The sequence below is a fragment of the Eurosta solidaginis genome, chromosome 5 (assembly GCF_040869045.1).
Source record: "Eurosta solidaginis isolate ZX-2024a chromosome 5, ASM4086904v1, whole genome shotgun sequence".
In the NCBI taxonomy this organism is placed as follows: Eukaryota; Metazoa; Arthropoda; class Insecta; order Diptera; family Tephritidae; genus Eurosta; species Eurosta solidaginis.
In genome coordinates, this window is record NC_090323.1 from 232,999,826 (window position 1) to 233,018,519 (window position 18,694).

General features: G+C 35.4%; 1 protein-coding gene across 1 annotated transcript; it reads right to left on the minus strand.

Moving 5' to 3' along the window:
- Window positions 1-371: 371 nt before the first annotated feature.
- LOC137252771 (probable serine hydrolase) lies at window positions 372-11,002 on the minus strand. The gene is made up of 2 exons (XM_067788863.1): window positions 10,730-11,002; window positions 372-1,469 (listed from the first exon to the last, which is right to left on the minus strand). The coding sequence occupies exons 1-2, from the start codon at window positions 10,751-10,753 to the stop codon at window positions 453-455; spliced, it is 1,041 nt and encodes a 346-aa protein (XP_067644964.1). The 5' UTR covers window positions 10,754-11,002; the 3' UTR covers window positions 372-452.
- Between the last annotated feature and the right edge of the window lie 7,692 nt (window positions 11,003-18,694).

Consider the following 18,694-nt stretch of genomic DNA (forward strand, 5'->3'; position numbering starts at 1 on the left):
GAGATTTTGAAGCAACAACCCCGGATCTTTCCGAAATGGCCAAAACGTTGATTTCCTTAAATACATACAAACAAAACCCTTCCTAAATATTGTTTTTTTAAATATAAAAATCAAGATTTTTGAAAAAATACACCGGCGTACGCCGGCGCCCCGCCCACGCCGCCGCCGCCGATAAAGTGATCGGCGTGAACCTCTAATACATACATACATACAAACATACCAAAAATAGCGCACCAATTTCCATTATGTAGTTAGCTTTTTCTGAACACATACAATCATCCATATACATACGTCCAACTCAAAGCAAGTTTGTTAGTACAATTCACAGCGAACATGCACACGAACTGCATTTTCAACTTGTGACTTTAGTGTCATATGTTTTAAAATTTCACTCTCATCAACGCGCCTAAAGAAGTATAACTTAAAAATTTAAAATACTTTTCAAGTCGTCATTATAATTTACTCTTCCTTATAAAACGAAAACGGCGCTTTCTTACATTCTTTCCAACATTTTTAATTCTACGCTTAACATTTGCAGTTTCGTCGTTATCCACGCACCAGGTATTTGGCATCGCTGGTCTGTGAGCATTTATGAATGGATTTATTACGGCCGCACATTCCGCTGGATTATTTAGATGTACATGATGTGTGCCTGCAACTTCGTGAAATTCAAAATTGGGATTGTTCAAACGTAGAACATCAATAATTTCATCGCAATCATCATTTATATGATGCGACTTGCTACCCTTAATCACCATGTAGGGCACATTCTTAATTCGTTTAGCCATTTCTAATGTAAATTCAGGAGATTGTGCAAATCTATTGTAATATTTCGTACGTCCATCACGTGAAAAATAATATTTATCCGGATATTTTATAGATTTCGTGATATTTCGCGTTAATAAATATTGGCATTTATCCATATCAACCGATCTATAGGAACCTTCATATAATATTTGTTTTAGTTGTTCATACGAATACGAAGGTGGCTCATGCATTGCTAAATTGTCGATGCGGTCCTCTTCTAAAAGTAACTTTTCAGCATTTATACGCATTTGTTTTATTACGCTATCTGTTGGTATATTATAAGGCTTAATCGCATCAACAGCTATAAGTAGATCAACTGTACGCGGATAGAGTGCAGCATAGAAAAATGATATCATTGAACCCAGTGAATGTGCCATTAGCGAAACTTTAGTCCATTTATATTCTGCCATAACTCGTATAATGACCGTAACATAATCCATTGAATCATATTGTATGCCTCGTGGATAGATTGAAGAACGCCCATGACCGGGCAGATCAATGCAAAGAATACCAATGTGTTTCGGTAGAAGTGGTATCAAAGTATCCCAGGTGCCGAGGTTATCCAACCAGCCATGTACTGCAAGTATTGGACGTAATGTACGATCGCCGTACCAACATCCTGCAATATGACCCCACGGAACGGGTATGTAAATCTCTTCGCGCTGAAAAATAAAAGAACAAAATGTTTTTTTTTTTTTGTATTTAAAACGTCTTAACAACTTTTTGATTTGAGTAGAATAATGTTAAGTATATTAGTTGCAACAAAAAAAAACACATACGTTAGAACAAAAGGTTAAACATCACCATAAACTAGAGCATCTAAACTTCCGCATATCACAACGTCCATCAGAAATACTGAATAGCCATTAATATATCAACTTTCCAGGTGACCTTTTTGTCTAGTAATGTCCCAAGACATAAACATAAACTTAAAAGTACCGAATCTTCTAGTAAAAGTCAATCAATTTTAATTAAATTTTTCCAGTCATGGACAATAAATTAATTAGTATCGCCAAGAGAACTTATATTGTTTTCCACCTGGTAGTTCCAACGAAATGGGAGCCGTACCCTTTCTGAGCGTCCGCAAGCAAATTCCGATAACAATACTTTCGTTCTTGGTCGGAGCATCATCTTCCATTGGCGTAACATGGACTAGCCAGTGTAGCCGCTGTGTTTTAATTCGTTGAGCTATGTTGATATCTGCATAAGACTCTTAGATCTCATCATTAAATATTCGGTGCCCACCGTCAACAGTCACGGCCGCAGTGGTGTGGTGGTAACGTATTCCGCCTACTATACCAAAAGTTTACGTCCCGTCAAAACCAACATCAAAAAGTTAGGAAAATGTGTTTTTTTTTAGTGGGGTCGACCTCCGGCAATAATACGGAAAACACTACGCGTGTATTTTTATACTCAGCTGAGCAGTGCTCACAGAGTATATTGATTTTGTTCGCACAACGGTACCCCGTAACGGCATAAACTAATAGAGACATAGACTTCTATATATCAAAATGATCTGGGCGAAAAAAGAAATTCATTTAGCCATGTCCATCCGTCTGTCCGTTTATCCGTTAACACGATAACTTAAGTAAATTTTGAGAAATTTTGATGAAATTTGGTATGTGAGTTCCTGAGCACTCATCTCAGATCGCTATTTAAAACGAACGAATTCAGACTATAACCACGCCCACTTTTTCGATATCGAAAATTTCGAAAAACTTTAAAAGTGCGATAATTGAGTACCAAAGACGGATAAAGCGATGAAACTTGGTGATTGGGTTGATCTTATAACGCGAAATAGAAAATTAGTCAATTAGTTTGGACAATGGGAGTGGCACCGCCCACTTTTAAAAGAAGGTAATTTAAAAGTTCTGCAAGCTGCAATTTGGCAGTCTTTGAAGATATCATGAAGAAATTTGGCAGGAACGTTGCTCCGATTACTATATGTGTTCCAAATAAAAATTAGCGAATTCGGAAAAAGAACACACCCACTTTTTAAATAAAAATTTTTTTAAGTCAAATTTTTACAAAAAATGTAATATCTTTACAGTATATAAGTAAATTATGTCAACATTCAACTCCTGTAATGATATGGTGCAACAAAATACAAATATAAAATAAAATTTCAAAATGGGCGTGACTCCGCCCTTTTTCATTTAATTTGTCTTGAATACTTTTAATGCCATAAGTCGAAATATACCAATCCTTGTGATATTTGGTAAGGGCATAGCTCCTATGACGATAACTGTTTTCTGTGAAAATGGGCGAAATCGGTTGACGCCACGCTCAGTTTTTATACACAGTCGACTGTCTGTCCTTCCGCTCGGCTCGATATATCTTTACTAAACTTAGTTCACGTACTTATCTGAACTCACTTTATCTGGGTGTTGACAATGGGCGAAATCCGATTATGACCACGCCCCACTTTATAGATATCGAAAATTTCAAAAAATTGAACTTTGGGTGTGACACCTACCATATTAAATAGAAGAAAATGAAAAAGATCTGCAGGGCGAAATCAGAAGCCCTTGGAATCTTGTCAGGAATACTGTTCGTGGTATTGCATATATAAAAAAATTAGCGGTACCCGACAGATGATGTTCTGGGTCACCCTGGTCCATATTTTGGTCGATATCTCGAAAACGCCTTCACATATACGGCTAGGGGCCATTCCCTTTTAAAACCCTCATTAATGCCTTGAATTTGATACCCATATCGTACAAACACATTCTAGAGTCACCCCTGGTCCACCTTTATGGCGATATCTCGAAAAGGTGTCCACCTATAGAACTATGACCCACTCCCTCTTAAAATACTCTTTAATACCTGCCATTTGATACGCATGTCATACAAACACATTACAGGGTTACCCTAGGTTCATTTTCTTACATGGTGATTTTCCCTTATTTGACTAAGGATGAAGGAAAATCGTTCCAAAAACGTCACCCTTGGTCTACAATTTGGTCGATATTTCCCAAGCGTATGTGGTATGGAATTAAAAACCACTTATGAACTATCTACGGAACCAACGCAGCTATAATTATATTCAGATGAGCAGAGCTCACAGAGTATATTAATTTTGTTCGCATAACGGTATTCCGTAACTGTGTAAACTAATCGAGATAAATTTAGACTTACATATATCAAAATTAAAGATACATTCCACTTTATAGGAGTCATATATGAGTATTTAATGATTATAGGTTTAGATTTTCTCGAGGCACATATATCTCACATATTCGGACTCATAATTAAGAGCGTTTCGAAAATATTTCAGGGGTGATTTTAAAAAAATGATAAAGAAACGCGTTCAAATTTAACCAAATTTTCATATTTAAAAAAAAATATTCAAATAAAACGAATTGATAGTTGAAGAAAGATAGCAAAGGCAAGTTGGTCAACTTTTTAGTATTACCATTTGTATGTATCCATGAAAAAGACAGTTGTGTCTCCAAACCTCTGAGCTGAGTATGTAATGTTCGTTTACACCCGAACTTAGCTTTCCTTACTTGTTTTATTATATTTTTGTTTTGGGTTGACTTTACAATTATCTTGAACTAGTTTTTGCTCACAAAAATTTATTATTATAAACAAAAGTATATGTAAACAGATAATGATTCAAACATTAAACGGCATTTTTTAAAATCCCAAAGGATCAATACTGCAGGTTTTCCTTCCTTTTTCTATTGAAACTCTCTGTCGAAGCCAAAAGTATCGCCACAATACTCGCTTCTCATTTCCAAATATATACTTCGAACTTATATCCGAACATCTAAATGCCTTAGAAATTATTTCAATTTAGGTAGAAATTCTTAAGTTTTATTTTTACAACTGAAAATTTTGTACTTATCACTTTTTTTGCAAATATTTCTAGATTTTGAGAGAATACATAAAACTACGTGGGTCTACACCTTTCTCAGTTTAAATTCAGAAAATCTATTAAGAGCGTTAAAATTGATTTTCGGAAACTTGCAATTAATATTCAGGATTACAGTTAATATTCCAAAAGTTACAAATCATATTTGCAATTGATATTCAGAAAGTTCCAATTAACATTCCGGATTTCCATTTGATATTCAGAAAATTAAATTTGATATTCAGAAAATTACATTTGATATTCAGAGAAATACAATTAATATTCAGAATTCCAATTAAAGTTCTTATTTAGAATTTCCATTTCATATTCAGAACCTTACAATTAATATTCAGCAAATTTCACTTCATGTTCATAAACTTTCAATTGATATTCAGAAAAAATTTTAAAGTATCTTTTTATATATATTATTACGAATGTTAGCAACACTAAGGGGTACTGCCATCTCTATGCCAATGCTAAGCAGTGACGTGAATGCACATCAATAATTTAATCATTTTGTCTACACCTATGTACGTACACGTAGCGGAGAAGAGATGCACAAACACATGCAGATAGCTTATCTGAGATGCTCCTAAAGGTATGCAATTATAATTGTGGAAGTGTCGCTTACACATACAAGCGCATGGGGTATGAGGGAAGCTATAAAAATTATACATCTGTAGTTGTAGCTGAGAAATTTATAACTAACTAGTAAGTTCTGGAATTAGAAAAGCCTAGAAATATGCAACGAGGAAATCAGACAGTATAAAAAGGCGACAACAGTAGAGGCGAGAATCAGTTTCATTTAAGCTATCAGTCAGTTTGGTTATTAAGCAAGCTAGTTGCAAAGTATAAGTGTTATTGTGAAGTACTTTAATAAAGGCCATTTTTCCATTATTCAATATTGGAGTTATTTACTAGTGATTATTATTTAGTGACTCGAACTTAGCAGAAGGTTGCAAATAAGGGGAATTGCAGTAAATTCGTTACAATATCTTACATTCAATAGACTGTTAGACATTGAATACTTAAAAATGGATGCAGGTCTTTAACAATCTTAGAAGGCATGGAGGACTACCGTGGGAAACAATGTGATTTAAAGGAAAGTAGTTTTTGCAGGGAGAGTGAGTTTAGAAGGCTGAGGAGGATAGAGAGATGGAGATGGTTAGGACAATGGACTGTGTTTTAGACCATATTCCCTTCACTGGGTTCAACCTTGGGGAATATGGTCCAAGGCGCAGCACACTTTCTGCATAATTTTTTAAGTTCTTATATGATATTTCTTGTTATTGTTTTTTTACAATGAATGTGGACCGTATATAACTTAGAGGACCTTCGGCCTAGTAGGTGAAGCACGCTTCCACCACACCTCGACGCCCACTTTGCCCGCTTGTAGATTTCTGAAAATGAAATGAAAATTCTGAATATAAATTTTAACTATCTGAATATCAATTGTAAACTTCTGAATATGAAATGAAAATTCTGAACATGAATTGTAACTTTTTGAATATCAAATGAAAATTCTGAATACAAATTGTAATTTTCTGAATATTATATGGAAATTCTGATTATGAGTTGTATTAGTTGTAATTTTCCGAACATGAACAGAACATTTCTGAATACAAACTGAAAAAGGTGTACCTAGTCCCATGTACGAACCACGTTATTTATTCGCGTACCGGTTTTATGATTTCCGTTGTACTCAATGCAAAAAGGAATGCCCCTAATGTTATTTGAACCTTATTCATATAAAAAGTGCTTTCTCTTCCACTCATAAGCTCTCAGTGTCATAAACAGAGCCGCTAAAAAGTTTATTTTAGAATTAGCAAATACTTGCCTGCATACAAACAAACATTTTAGAATGAACTTGGGAGCAGTGTTGCCATTTTGGAGCCAGATCTAGCCTTTTTGCGTTTAGCTCCAAAAATTCTGGTTTAGTCCTTGCTCTTTTTTGACCCTCTTTAAAAAGTTTGCCCGTTTTTGGCTCCATATATACGAATTAAAAAATAAGATAATGTATAAACGAATTCATTGAAAGAAAGATACGTAATATATGTCGCGACTTCATAATTAAATTAATAGAGCAATTAAGGCAACGCTTGCCGTACAATATAGAAACGCATTGAGAATTGTAAAACCTCAAAGGTCTTCATATTTCATAAATGAAAAAAAAAACAAGTAAGGAAGGTTAAGTTCGGGTGTAACCGAACATTACATACTCAGTTGAGAGCTATGGTGACAACATAAGGGAAAATAACCATGTAGGAAAATGAACCGAGGGAAACCCTGGAATGTGTTTGTATGACATGTGTATCAAATGAAAGGCATTAAAGAGTATTTTATGAGGGAGTGGGCCATAGTTCTATAGGTGGACGCCATTTAGGGATATAGCCATAAAGGTGGATCAGAGTTGACTCTAGAATACGTTTGTACGATATGGGTATCAAAAGAAAGGTGTTAATTAGTATTTTAAAAGGGAGTAATCCTTAGTTCCATAGGTGGACGCCGTTTCGAGATATCGCCATAAAGGTGGACCAGGGGTGACCCTAGAATTTGTTTGCACAATATGGGCATCAAACGAATGGTGTTAATGAGTATTTTAAAAGGGCGTGGACCTAAGTTCTATAGATGGACGCCTTTTCGAGATATCGCCGTAAAGATGGACCAGGGGTGACTCTAGAATGCGTTTGTACGATATGGGTATCAAATGAAAGGTGTTAATGAGCATTTTAAAAGGGAGTAATCCTTAGTTCCATAGGTGGACGCCGTTTCGAGATATCGCCATAAAGGTGGACCAGGGGTGACCCTAGAATTTGTTTGCACAATATGGGCATCAAACGAAAGGTGTTAATGATAATTTTGAAAGGGAGTGGGCCTTAGTTCTATAGGTGGACGCCGTTTCGAGATATCGCCATAAAGGTGGGCCAGGGGTGACTCTAGTTTTCGTTTGTGCAATATGGGTATCAAACGAAAGGAGTTAATGAGTATTTTAAGAGGGAGTGGGCCTTAGTTCTATAGGTGGACGCATTTTTGAGGTATCGCAATAAAGGTGGACCAGGGGTGACTCTAGACTTTGTTTGTACGATATGGGTATCAAATGAAAGGTGTTAATGAGTATTTTTAAAAGGGAGTGGGCCTTCGTTTTATAAGTGTTCGCCTTTTCGAGATATCGCCATAAAGGTGGACCAGGGGTGACTTTAGAATTTGTTTGTATGATATGGGTATCAAATGAAAGGTGTTAGTGATTATTTTAAAAGGGCGTGTGGCTTAGTTCTATAGGTGAACCCCTTTTCGAGATATCGCCATAAAGGTGGACCAGGGGTGACTCTAGAATTCGTTTGTGCAATATGGGTATCAAACGAAAGGAGTTAATGAGTATTTTAAGAGGGAGTGGGCCTTAGTTCTATAGGTGGACGCCTTTTGAGATATCGCCATAAAGATGGACCAGGTGTGACTCTAGAATGCGTTTGCACGACATGGGTATCAAATGAAAGGTGTTAATGAGTATTTTAAGAGGGAGTGGGCCTTTCTGGACCAGGGGTGACTCTAGACTTTGTTTGTACGATATGGGTATCAAATGAAAGGTGTTAACGAGTATTTTTAAAAGGGAGTGGGCCTTCGTTCTATAGGTGTTCGCCTTTTCGAAATATCGCCATAAAGGTGCACCAGGGGTGACTCTAGAATGAGTTTGTACGATATGGGTATCAAAATAAAGGTATTAATGAGAGTTTTAAAAGGGAGTGGTGGTAGTTGTATATGTGAAGGCGTTTTCCAGATATCGACCAAAATGTGGACCAGGCTGACCCAGAACATCATCTGTTGGATACCGCTAATTTATTTATATATGTAATACCTGCCAAGATTTTAAGGGTTTTTTATTTCGCCCTGCAGAACTTTTTCATTTTCTTCTACTTAATATGGTAGGTGTCACAACCATTTTATAAAGTTTTTTCTAAAGTTATATTTCGCGTCAATAAAACAATCCAATTACCTTACCATGTTTCATCCCTTTTTTCGTATTTGGTATAGAATTATGGCATTTTTTCATTTTTCGTAATTTTCGATATCGAAAAAGTGGGCGTCGTCATAGTCGGATTTCGGTCATTTTTCATACCAAGATAAAGTCAGTTCAGATAAGTACGTGAACTGAGTTTAGTAAAGATATATCGATTTTTGCTCAAGTTATCGTGTTAACGGCCATGCGGAAGGACAGACGGACGACTGTGTATAAAAGCTGGGCGTGGCATCAACCGATTTCGCCCATTTTCACAGAAAACAGTTAACGCCATAAAATCTATGCCCCTACCAAATTTCAAAAGGATTTGTTAATTTTTGTTCGACTTATGGCGTTAAAAGTATTCTAGACAAATTAAATGAAAAAGGGCGGAGCCATGCCCATTTTTAAATTTTCTTTTATTTTTGTATTTTGTTGCACCATATCATTACTGGAGTTGAATCTTGACATAATTTACTTATATACTGTAAAGATATTAAATTTTTTGTTAAAATTTTACTTAAAAAATTTTTTTTTTAAAAGTGGGCGTGGTCCTTCTCCGATTTTGCTCATTTTTATTAAGCGTACATATAGTAATAAGAGTAACGGTCCTGCCAAATTTCATCATGATATCTTCAACGACTGCCAAATTACAGCTTGCAAAAGTTTTAAATTACCTTCTTTTAAAAGTGGGCGGTGCCACGCCCATTGTCCAAAATTTTACTAATTTTCTATTTTGCGTCATAAGTTCAACTCATCTACCAAGTTTTGTCGCTTTATCGGTTTTTGTAATGAATTATCGCACTTTTTCGGTTTTTCGAAATTTTCGATATCGAAAAAGTGGGCGTGGTTATAGTCCGATATCGTTCATTTTAAATAGCGATCTGAGATGAGTGCTCAGGAACCTACATACCAAATTTCATCGAGATACCTCAAAATTTACTCAAGTTATCGTGTTAACGGACGGACGGACGGACATGGCTCAATCAAATTTTTTTTCGATCCTGATTATTTTGATATATGGAAGTCTATATCTATCTCGATTCCTTTATATATGTACAACCAACCGTTATCCAATCAAACTTAATATACTCTGTGAGCTCTGCTCAACTGAGTATAAAAACAAAAACAAGTATAGCACTGATGAAATAACGAGATTACAAATGTAGTGGAAAAATATCTATCTCCAAAATAGGAAAAATGTGACTTCAACATTAAGTTTTTGGTTTTATTTTAAACAGTATAATTCCAAAAGATTGTCGATTTTGTGCTGCCACTAAGTAATGCTGAAATTGCAAGAACGTTTTCAACCATGAGTTTGATTAAACAAAATGAGTTTAGTTATGTTGAATTCGCTTCTGACAATAAGAAGTGGTCTTAAACGGCTGAATAAATACTGTCATGACTTTGAAATAAACAGCGATCTCTTAAAATTAATGAACACAAGAAATATTTATGACTGTAGCAAAAATAATAATTCATCTTCTGAGGACGAAATCACAGATTTTGACGGCCCTTCTAACATTCTCGTCCCAACATAAACTTGAATATCCCACACGTGTATTTTAATGGTGATTAGTTCACCCGCAGGACGTTAAAAATTGAATACAAAAATTTTAAAACATTTAAATTGATTTTCATCGGCCAACATTTTGGAAGTCGTATTTTTGGCGAACCTATAGCCGTGCCGTCATTGTAGTAGTGTGAAAAATACTTCTTACTTTTTAACGATACCTTGCCGCCAAACGGCAAACCAAACGTTAAAAACCTATTTATGTTATTAAAAATATAAAATGAACTATAAAAATAGTATTATTTATGCACCCCTCTTGTACCTTATTTTTTTTTTTTTTTGTTAGTTTATTGTGCCTTTTATATAACTTTGTTTAATTTGAAATAAATGTGAAAACTTAGATTGAAAAATATACATATACTTTTAGCATTTTTTGCAACGGGTTTTGGATGTTCTTGAAAAAATTTAGCTCTTTCTAGCCATTTTTTTCTAGATTTTATCCCCACAAAATTTTTTTTTCTGGCAACACTTCTTGGGAGAAACAAATGTACTCACTCACCTCACGAGACGCTATATCTGCCATTGTGTTTCCGTATTAAACTTTTATATTTTTAGTGACGTGTTCAAAAGCAACATTTGACTGAATTTGCTCTTCGGACCGATGTGAACTTCACAATAGCTGTTTATCTGGTTGTTATATTAATCCATTAAGCATTTATTTGAAGTAATTTGATTTGATTTCCCACAACCGTGTACACAATGAGCTCTCCAGCAGTACTTCGCTTGAAATAAACAACCAGCTAGAGCGACTTTTAACAGCGGAATAGAGTTTCTAGCTGAACTTGAGCTTGAACATTTATTATCGACAATATTTCTAAAGAGAGACCTTTAACATATTGCAAGAGTAGCGTGTTTGTATGTATGCTTTAATATACCTAATTGTTGCATATATTTTGTATAACATATAGTAGATATACTAGGGCGTACTAAAACTTTTGTTTAGATAACAAAATCAGACCTTCAACAGTAGGGTACATCGCATCTCAGTTTTAAATGTCCAAACTAAATTGTATTTTCAAATATGGTTTTACACAGGCATGCTTAACCAACGAAACGATATCATTTCGTTACGATAATCAGCGTTAATAAACGAAACGAAGTCATTTCGTATTAACGTTGATTATCGTAACGAAATGATATCGTTTCGTTGGTTAAGAATGCCTGGTTTTACATATCGCTAGCTTATTTCACAAAAGCCCTAACAAACATATTTTTCGAAGCTTCGTTTTTCAAATACAACCTCAGTTAAAATCTGAACGTTAGAACAAATATCAAGAGAGTTAAACAATTTGTAAAAGTCATATCTAAAGTTAGTGAATGTGAAAGTAAAATGTTTATTGCTTCTGCTGAAAAACCTCAATTTTGTTGGTTAGGGCCTTTTTGAATTAAGTCAGATGCTGATATATATGCAGGTAACTACTAGAGCGCGGATAATTACTCGACCAACCGGTTAACCGATTATTCGGCATGAAGCCGTAAACATGCGATCCATGTCAGCATGGATATTGTAGGGTGTTCGGCTGTCACAAATCTGGCTGTTTTCTCTCAGTTTTGTGTATCGGCGTTTAAGGATGGATGTCAAATTGACAACGTATATACGAATTTTTCTAAGGCTTCGCAAAAATTACTTCTGTGGAAAATTGAAAACATGGGCTTACATCCAAGTTTTCTGTAGTGGCTAAATTCCTATCTAGAAAATAGAATTTCTTTTGCTGAAATAGAGAAAACTAAGTCTTATGTATTCTCAGCAACCTTGGGTGTACCGCAAGGTATAGGGTTACCAGATGCCCGAGATATGAATCGGGGACACGTCCAACAAAAAAGGTAATCAAATTTCAATAGTAAAAAGTTTGACCAAGTTTGAACCTTCTAAACGCAGTCGAAGACGGGCAATTGCACCCAGACAACTGCAAAAAAATGTATAGAGGGTAGGGGAATATTGTAAATAATTTTAAAATTGTAATTTAAAACATGTAGTTAATTACAGATAATTATTTATACATTTATTTTTCTTACTTCTAATTTCAAAAATCTGACGCTGTTTTTCTGTCAGCACTTCCCGACATATTTCTGGGAATTGCTGATTTTTTTTTTCAAAAGTTCGGCATTCTCAGGAAGAGTTAAAATTTTTTGGAATTCGAGACATGTAAAATCTGAAAAATTAAACTTTACTCGAGGGATGTGCCCAACATTTTCAACAATCAAACGATTTCTTTCTTTTGTCCATTGCGAGCTCATTAAGGTGAAAATTCTTTCGCAGATCGCATTGTGACATGGTATCGAATAGAAAAATGTGGCAATTTTCAGCACTTCCGAACATCCTTCGAGATCTTTATTAGCTAAACAAAACGCAGGCATTTTGGCGCTTCCAGATTTTTGTGCAAAAAAATCGTTATCATCGGCCTTGGATTCCGAAAATTTTCTCAAATTTACTATTTGATCATGGAACAAAGAATCATTGATGGTCACTTTTTTTCAAGCAAATAAAAGAGGCATGGTTATACTTCACTACATTGCAATTTTTGATCTGTTTTGAAATCCAACCCATTGAAAACTCTGAATTCCGAAAATCCTGACGTCCAAAGTTTCAGATATTCTAATGTTTCACAAAAAACAATATCGATTTTTGCCAAAAATTCATGGCATGCATGGTCCTTTCCATCTTTTCTTAATTGTGCCAAATTCGTCCTTACAGCTAATGGAATAATATTCGATTTTTGTCGTTCATCCACTTTCGATAGGAGATCATCATAAACTGAAATTATATCTAAAATGCTATTGTCTTTTTTCAATAGAAGCGATTTTTGAATGGAACAAAGCCATAAATTAATAGACAAATAATAGATAACTTTCACTTAGGTCATTATTAAGAAACGCTCAATCATTGTATGTGGTTTGTTTTGAGATAAAAAATAAGATTTCAAGGCCTCAAACATTTTCAAAATCCTCTCGACTGCAGAGAAAAGGCTTATCCAGCGTGTTTTACAATGATTGAGCAGACTTTTATAATCTGTCTCAACGAATTCACAAAAGGATTTCAATTCCGTTGTTCGAACAGTGTAAATAGAGAAGTATTCGTACAATTTGTACACAATACAATTGATATCAAATGGAACAAACTGCTGCAATCCATGATGGGCCGAATTGTGTATAATATGTGCGGAACATCCAACCCCAATCAATTCAGCATTGAATTTTTTAGTCTGTGAAAAAAGTTATTTTTTCCATTGTGATTTTCGATTGACTCCTCCGAAGTTCATATTCATGTTGTCAGCAACAAAAGCACATAATTTCTTTGTTAAATCATGCTCTCTCAAGGTTTCCGCGATGTAAGATGCTATTGTTGTTGACTTTTCATCTTCTAGGTCACGATAATCTAACATTCGAAATTGTAATCCTTTCTGAGCATGAAAATATTGTATAGTTATGGGGAAAAGTTTGATGTTGCTATGGTTACTTCCATCGGTCCCCAAACCTGTGTCTGGAATTTTGCTGACCTCTTTACGAATCATCTCAATTGAATGAGGTGAAAGACAATTGATAATTGCTGATGTTTTTGTGCGCTCACATGAAATCATAGCAGCTGTTTCCGAGTCCTTGAAAATAGAGATCAAAAGAGGCAGCGTACAGTCGATTTGGGAGTATGAAAAATGATGCATGGCTGTATGGGAAGAAAGCACTCCCTCTGCCCCAACAATCTTTTTTTCAAGCGTAATATTTTTTTCGCAAAAAATGTATCCAGCGATTTTGATGTTGACGCATCTTGGATATTCGATTTGAGACTATCAGAACCGAGATGATCAATCAATGCTTTTTGACCTTGAAAAATTTAAATTTATTTTAATATGAACGTAAGAAAATTCTTTCATTTTACTGAAAAACCGTATTTGGAAAACTAGCATGTAATTCGTGCAAGTATCATGCTCAGTACATATTCACAATGACTACGTCATGAAAAAAACCTCAAACATCAAGCTATCAAAAACAATCCTGAATACACCACACTTTTCACAAATACAATTGTCAACAAAAAACAATTAAGGACGGGACTGTCTTCGGCTGTGCCGATGACTTCATACCTTTCATGAATGGGGCTGAACAATAATCTTTTCCCATTCGTAATATCCACATAATGCGCTGTATAAGATAAGAAATACTTAACGATTTAAAGATAAATATAAAAAAATTCCCAAAAACCCCCTTATCTGAACGATCGGTTATATGGGATATATATTATATATAGCCCTGATAGAAATGATTTTAACAGGAAATGTTCTATGATATATTTGAATAAATATCACCAAGTTTAACGTTTTTATATTGAAAACTAAGGAGAAATGGCCAAAAAATATTCTATCTGAACGATCGATTGTATGGGATAGGTATATACTATATACATATAGCTCCGATCAAAGTGATTTTTTAAGAAAATCTTCTACGATATATTGGAACAAATATCACCAAGTTTAACGTTTTTATATTGGAAATTAAGGGAGAAATGGCTAAAAATCTTTCTATCTGAACGATCGGTTGTATGGGATATATATTATATATAGCTCCGATCGAAATGATTTTTTCACGAAATGTTCTATGATATATTTGAATAAATATCACCAAGTTTAACGTTTTAATATTGGAAATTAAGGGAGAAATGCCCAAAAATCTTTCTATCTGAACGATCGGTTGTATGGGATATAACTATATATAGCTCCGATCAAAGTGATTTTTTCAGGATATCTTCTATGATATATTAGAATATATCACCGAGTTTCACGTTTATACTTTCTAAATTGCGGCAGGAATGACCGAAATCGTCTTATCTGAACGATCGGTTGTATGGGAGATATATGTATAGTGGTCCGAACCAACCGGATCCGACAAATGTCTAATATAATACAAAAGTACATCCTTGTGCCAAATTTCATTGAGATATCTCAAAATTTGAGGGATTAGTTTGCCCTCAAACAGACAGAGGGACGGGCATGGCTATATAAACTCAGTTCGTCGCCCTGATCAATTCGGGTGAGTCTATCTTCTATATTTTTCAACGTTACAAACATCGGACCAAAGTTAATATACCATATTAATGGTTAATACACCATGTTCATGAAAGGTATAAAAAAGATTTTAGTTGACAATAACATATTTTGCTACAGAAAACTTGGAAACGCATAGTTTACAAATTGCATATGTTTTTTTCTCATCCTGTTTAAAGCAGGTGTATTTTTTTTTTTTTTTTTTTTTTTTTTTTTTTTTTTTTTTTTTTTTTTGAAGAGCTTCTGTAAAATTTAATATTTAATCGGTTTAGACATATTGGTTCCTGTCGCAAATACCTTGCATAGAATATATTTTTCAACACTAAATAAAAAAACCCCAAAGTTAAATTTACCTTTAATCTACTATTTCTAACAATTGCATTCAAAAAGTTATTGATTGACCGGGAATGCACTTTGTCTTATTTACTGTCACTTTTACTTTGATTGAAAAATAAGGCGAGTACCAAAGATTTGAATTGTAACTGCTTATTATCTATTTACCAGAATACAAGAGCTACACAAAAGACGTCATCAAGAGCGAGACAAAAGCCGTCTTATCTTTACTTTGACGCATTTCAAAAATAGATGTCGTTTATGTGCGATGGTTCACATGCCAACCTAATATAAACGCACGAAAGTCATTTTCTGTTAAAAATGTCTCATGCACATACAACTTGTATGAGAGCAACCCAAATTGAATTTGATGCGTAAACACCTAATTCGATTCCAAATTTTTGTTCTGCGTGACATTTAGATTTGACGTTTGCACACATGCTTTACATTGTCTCAACGCATGTTTATTTCGGTTAGGGCAAAAGACGCCGGTTTTTTGCGTGCGCTAAAAAAAACGCAGTGCGGTTTTATTAGGTTGGCATGTCAGACAGCTAAAGCCCCGTTTATATAGAACGTCAGCAATTTCATATCATCATTTGAATGCAGTGGTCGGTGTCATCAGGTGGAAACCTATTTTATATACAAACTGAACTACAAAATTTATTTCTTCTTTCTTTATTTTTCTGGCAGTGTAATGTACTTTTTTTTTAAAGAGATATATGCGTATAATTTGTACGTGAATGATGCTTTATGAACGCGAAATGAAATGAAGAGCGGCATCTGCCAGTGACAACTCACATAGCCATTTATACGAAAAATCAGCGGAGGCATCTGCTAGTGAAATCTGATTATGAGCCAGAGCGTTCCCATGAGAATTGAGTTCAATTATGTATGAACTGGAAGCAGAGATACACATACGTACGTGTATGTATGTACGTATACGCAAACCTGTACCCTACAAGACAGATGAGCATTACATGAGTGCTACTAAATGGTAAAAGCGGGACATTTAGAGTATAAGCGGGGACGCTGACACAAATCGTCGAAATAGGGGACAAATTCCCGAAAGTGGGGACGTCTGGCAACCATAACAAGGTAGCATCCTTGGTCCTATTTTGTTCTTAAGAAGTCTTCCAAAATAATCTGCAACTCAATATTAGTAAATGCCGGAACATAGCGTTTACTAAGTCAATGAATGTAGTTTCTTCGTATATTCGATTTCTAATGTAACTCTTGCGCCAATTAATGAGTTTCGCGATCTTGGCGTAATTTTTGACTAAAGGTGTAAACTTTCTCATACCAAACATCTATACCAACTTAGCTTTTTTGCGACAATATGCTAGTGTTTTCAAGGACCACATATGCCAAGAAAGTCCTATAAAATGCCTTAGTGTGTTCAAAGCTAGAGTATGCCTCAGTCATCCAATATACTCTTCACACTCTTTAAGCATTGAACAAATTCTGCGCAAATTCATGCTCTTCAACCTCTACACTTTGCCAATCCCCTGCCACCCTATAATGCAGGATGCATGCTTTCAATTTCTTACGACTTGAAGTCAGGCGTTTTGTGCAAAACTTAATGTTTGTGTCGTTTACTGTTCAGAACTACTTGGGCAGTTTACTTTCAATGTCCCTTACAGAGCTCTCCGCTTTCACAGTATATTCCGCGTTGAAGTTGCGCGTTCGAATTATTTCAGTTTTCTACCTCTTCTAAGAGAAGTTGTAGAATATATATAACAAGTAAGGAAGGCTAAGTTCGGGTGCAACCGAACATTACATACTCAGTTGAGAGCTATGGAGACAAAATAAATCACCATGTAGGAAAATGAACCTCGGGTAACCCTGGAATGTGTTTGTATGACATGCGTATCAAATGGCAGGTATTAAAGAGTATTTTAAGAGGGAGTGGGGCATAGTTATATAGGTGGACACCTTTTCGAGATATCGCCATAAAGGTGGACCAGGGCTGACTCTAGAATTTGTTTGTACGATATGGGTATCAAATGAAAGGTGTTAATGAGTATTTTAAAAGGGAGTGGGGCTTAGTTCTATAGGTGAACGCCTTTTCGAGATATCGCCATAAAGGTGGACCAGGGGCGACTCTGGAATTTATTTGTATGATATGGGTATCAAATGAAAGGTGTTAATGAGTATTTTAAAAGTGGTGGGCCTTAGTTCTTTGGGTGGACGCCTTTTCGAGATATCGCCATAAAGGTGGACCAGGGATGACTCTAGAATGCGTTTGTACAATATGGGTATCAAACGAAAGGTGTTAATGAGTATTTGAAAAGGGAGTGGGCCTTAGTTCTAAAGGTGGACGCCTTTTCGAGATATCGCCATAACGGTGGACCAGGGGTGACTCTAGAATTAATTTGTACGATATGGGTACCAAATAAAAGGTGTTAATAAGTATTTTAAAAGGGAGTGGGCCTTAGTTCTATGGGTGGACGCCTTTTCGAGATATTGCCATAAAGGTGGACCAGGGGTGACTCTAGAATTAATTTGTACGATATGGGTATTAAATGAAAGGTGTTAATGAGTATTTTAAAAGTGGGTGGGCCTTAGTTCTTTGGGTGGACGCCTTTTCGAGATATCGCCATAAAGGTGGACCAGGGATGACTCTAGAATGCGTATCAAACGAAAGGTGTTAATGAGCATTTTAAAATGGAGTGGGCATAAGTTCTATAGGTGGACGCCTTTTCGAGATATCGCCATAAAGGTGGACCAGGGATGACTCTAGAATTAATTTGTACGATATGGGTATTAAATGAAAGGTGTTAATGAGTATTTTAAAAGTGGGTGGGCCTTAGTTCTATAGGTGGACGCCTTTTCGATATATCGCCATAAAGGTGGACCAGGGGTGACTTCAGAATTTTTTTACGATATGGGTATCAAATTAAAGGTGTTAACGAGTATTTTAAAAGGGAGTGGGCCTTAATTCTATAGGTGGACGCCTTTTCGGGATATCGTTATAAAGGTGGACCAGGGTTGACTCTAGAATGCGTTTGTACATTATGGGTATCAAACGAAAGGTGATAATGAGTATTTTAAAAGGGAGTGGGCCTTAGTTCTATGGGTGGACGCTTTTTTGATAT